This window comes from Bidens hawaiensis, unplaced genomic scaffold (genome assembly GCF_021521415.1).
Source record: "Bidens hawaiensis isolate Kalapana, Puna unplaced genomic scaffold, B.hawaiensis_p1.1 tig00029865_1, whole genome shotgun sequence".
Taxonomy (NCBI): Eukaryota; Viridiplantae; Streptophyta; class Magnoliopsida; order Asterales; family Asteraceae; genus Bidens; species Bidens hawaiensis.
The window spans coordinates 211,956-214,356 of record NW_027494949.1 but is presented as its reverse complement, the minus strand read 5'-3'; the positions used below and the strand labels follow the sequence as shown (position 1 = coordinate 214,356).

The 2,401-nt window shown below is 34.6% G+C and overlaps 2 protein-coding genes across 2 annotated transcripts; both read right to left on the bottom strand.

The window, feature by feature from the left end:
- Positions 1-467: 467 nt before the first annotated feature.
- On the bottom strand, positions 468-1,167 carry LOC143579510 (F-box/FBD/LRR-repeat protein At1g13570-like). Its single transcript, XM_077062799.1, has 3 exons — positions 1,027-1,167; positions 797-952; positions 468-704 (listed from the first exon to the last, which is right to left on the bottom strand). Exons 1-3 carry the CDS (start codon positions 1,165-1,167, stop codon positions 468-470), a joined length of 534 nt encoding a protein of 177 aa, XP_076918914.1.
- On the bottom strand, positions 478-2,122 carry LOC143579515 (F-box/FBD/LRR-repeat protein At1g13570-like). Its single transcript, XM_077062804.1, has one exon. The coding sequence runs from the start codon at positions 1,802-1,804 to the stop codon at positions 1,199-1,201; it is 606 nt and encodes a 201-aa protein (XP_076918919.1). The 5' UTR covers positions 1,805-2,122; the 3' UTR covers positions 478-1,198.
- Between the last annotated feature and the right edge of the window lie 279 nt (positions 2,123-2,401).

The window sequence follows — 2,401 nt, the reverse complement described above, 5'->3', positions numbered from 1 at the left end:
TTGAAACTTGACTCAAATGAGTTTATCCCTTGGTACTTGTTTATTTTCTTTTGAGCCTACTACAACCTCTTTTGAGCCTACTACAACCCAAGTTTTCTTTAGCAACTTAGACTTGTAATTAGGATTTTAATTATATTTCTGGTTGAAGTTAAAACTAATTAGGCATTTTAACCTTACAATGAAACAAAAAACTTGCAACGGTAATCGAGACAACCTTGAACTTATCATTTAGCACAATAACATTTCAAAACCTTCACATTGGGCCATGTGATATGCTTAACAATAATACCTTCAAAAAAATCACATTTGATTAGCATGGGCTGGAAAAAGACTGATTTGGTACATCAGTCTTTAAAGCTAAATAATAGACTCGTTTAGGTTCAAAACCAAGATTATTTACTTCAAACGAAAGTAGTCCATAAAATCAACGGCAATCCTTAACCCAGGAAAAGAAATTAACTAGAGCCTTAATCAACAAAGTTTGGGCTTACAAAGGTTAACTTTGCAGAAGGTGATGCCCGCGGAAATGGGATTTGCAACAAATCTCTAAGCATCTTCAGTTCTTCATTAACGGAAACAAGTTTATTAAGCTCGATTCGTACATTCTTTAGCATAGGTGATTTGGCCATGATAAGTTTCACAAGATCCATGATCACAATCTTGATGGGAGTTTGTCGAATAGACAACTTCTCATTATCACACATCTAATTACAGAACATGTTAATAGTGTCAATAAAAGTAAAAGGAGCCTCTATGTACCATAAACTGAAACAATTTAAAAAAAAACACTATTTACCTTAAATATAATTCTCTCCAGCACAGGTGAGCTCATGATCATACAAAGGGCTGAAGAAATCTCGTTTTGTTCCGTGAAGCACACGTCAAGAGATAGAGCTTTGAGATGGACTAGTGTTGTCGGAAGCTTATGCGGCATGCAACCGGAACACAGGTACTTTAACAGAATGCATAAGTTCAGAATTAGCTAATGCAATATTCTTAGGCTAGAATAATTAAATTTTAACCTACCTTCATATAATAGTTTGAGATATTCAATGACTGAATCGAAGGCACACATTGTAAAAGATCAACAAGTGTAAACTTGTCTCCTCCTGCTACAAAGCTAGTGCGATCTTGACGTCCAGTCTGCAAGATCAAACCTTTATACATAATAACAAGATTAATTGAAGGATTTTTTTATTCATAAATGGTTCTTTACCAATACGAGATGCTCAAGCGGGCACTTGGAGAGGAACCGTTCAAGAGCTTGAGAAGAAACCACAACATTCCAAAAGGTCATGCTTTTCAGCCGACTAAATCCGTTAAATGTCAATGGTGGTTCAAAAGTACAATTTCGGAGATGTATACATTCTAGTCCTTGCAATGAAAAGAAAGAAACGGGAAGTTTGAAGCGGTAGAAGCTAAAGAAGATCAGTTCTTTCACATTATTTCGTGTAGCAAGATGACTTATCATCTGGGCAAACTCAGATTCCAAACGAAGATAACTAGTCAAGCATTTGAACTCTAATATTGTCGGACCATTATGTATTGACAAAACATGGAAGATGGCATTACAAAGCCTATTTTTGGTCGCTGGTGACGTCACCGTTTCATCTTTAAACGCAAGTTTGGGCATGTTCCGCCAGCTATACCGCCATTGCTTTGACAAAACACTCGTTCTCAGTGCATCTCGGATTGGCATAAGACTTAGAATATTCTCAATCATATTTTCAGGAAGGTTGCTGATGATATCTGAATTTAGACATTGTGTTTCTTTAACGCCATCTGTTAGGTTTTCAGACTCCATAATGCTGCTGCTAAAAAGTAAAACTAAAATCAAACAGTATAAATCCTAAATTTTCTACTATATAATAACAGTGTTGATTACATATACTCAGATTTAGGGCAAACGATGCAAAATTGTGGACTTCGAATAATGACAAAAACTTACTCCGATTTAACTATTGCGTAATCCACTGATCCGTCCACGAAAATTTATTGGATTTTTATGTAAAAGATTACTAGCTTCTGTGCCCATATATTACACGGGATTTTTGAAATGACAAAAACATATAAGGTCCGTTATTTGAAAGAAAGTAACAAAATTAAAAATAAAGAATAAATTAAATATATAGTGCAAACAATAAGGAGTCTACAATATACAATTTACAAATTTGATCAAACTGATGAGTGATGAGACTTTTCTAGAAGAAAAAAATGATCCCTAAAGAAGTTTTGGTTCGGTCACGCAACGCAGTGGATATACATATATTTATCAATTACATGAACTGAATTGATGTTTATAGCAAATATGTTGATGATGACATCGAAGTCATAGTTAAGTTGTACATGCAATTAGAAAGAAAAAATGAATAGAATGAGACGTACCACTGGTCTAGGGTTT

What these genes read in the sequence shown, in the direction of transcription:
- LOC143579510 (XM_077062799.1), bottom strand. Translation starts at nt 1,167, where the DNA reads ATGTATAAAGGTTTGATCTTGCAGACTGGACGTCAAGATCGCACTAGC. An exon ending in TCTCAAACTATTATATGAAG is followed by an intron (nt 953 to 1,026) that starts GTAGGTTAAAAT and finishes ATTCTGTTAAAG; the next exon opens with TACCTGTGTTCCGGTTGCAT. An exon ending in TGGAGAGAATTATATTTAAG is followed by an intron (nt 705 to 796) that starts GTAAATAGTGTT and finishes TTCTGTAATTAG; the next exon opens with ATGTGTGATAATGAGAAGTT.
- LOC143579515 (XM_077062804.1), bottom strand. Translation starts at nt 1,804, where the DNA reads ATGGAGTCTGAAAACCTAACAGATGGCGTTAAAGAAACACAATGTCTA.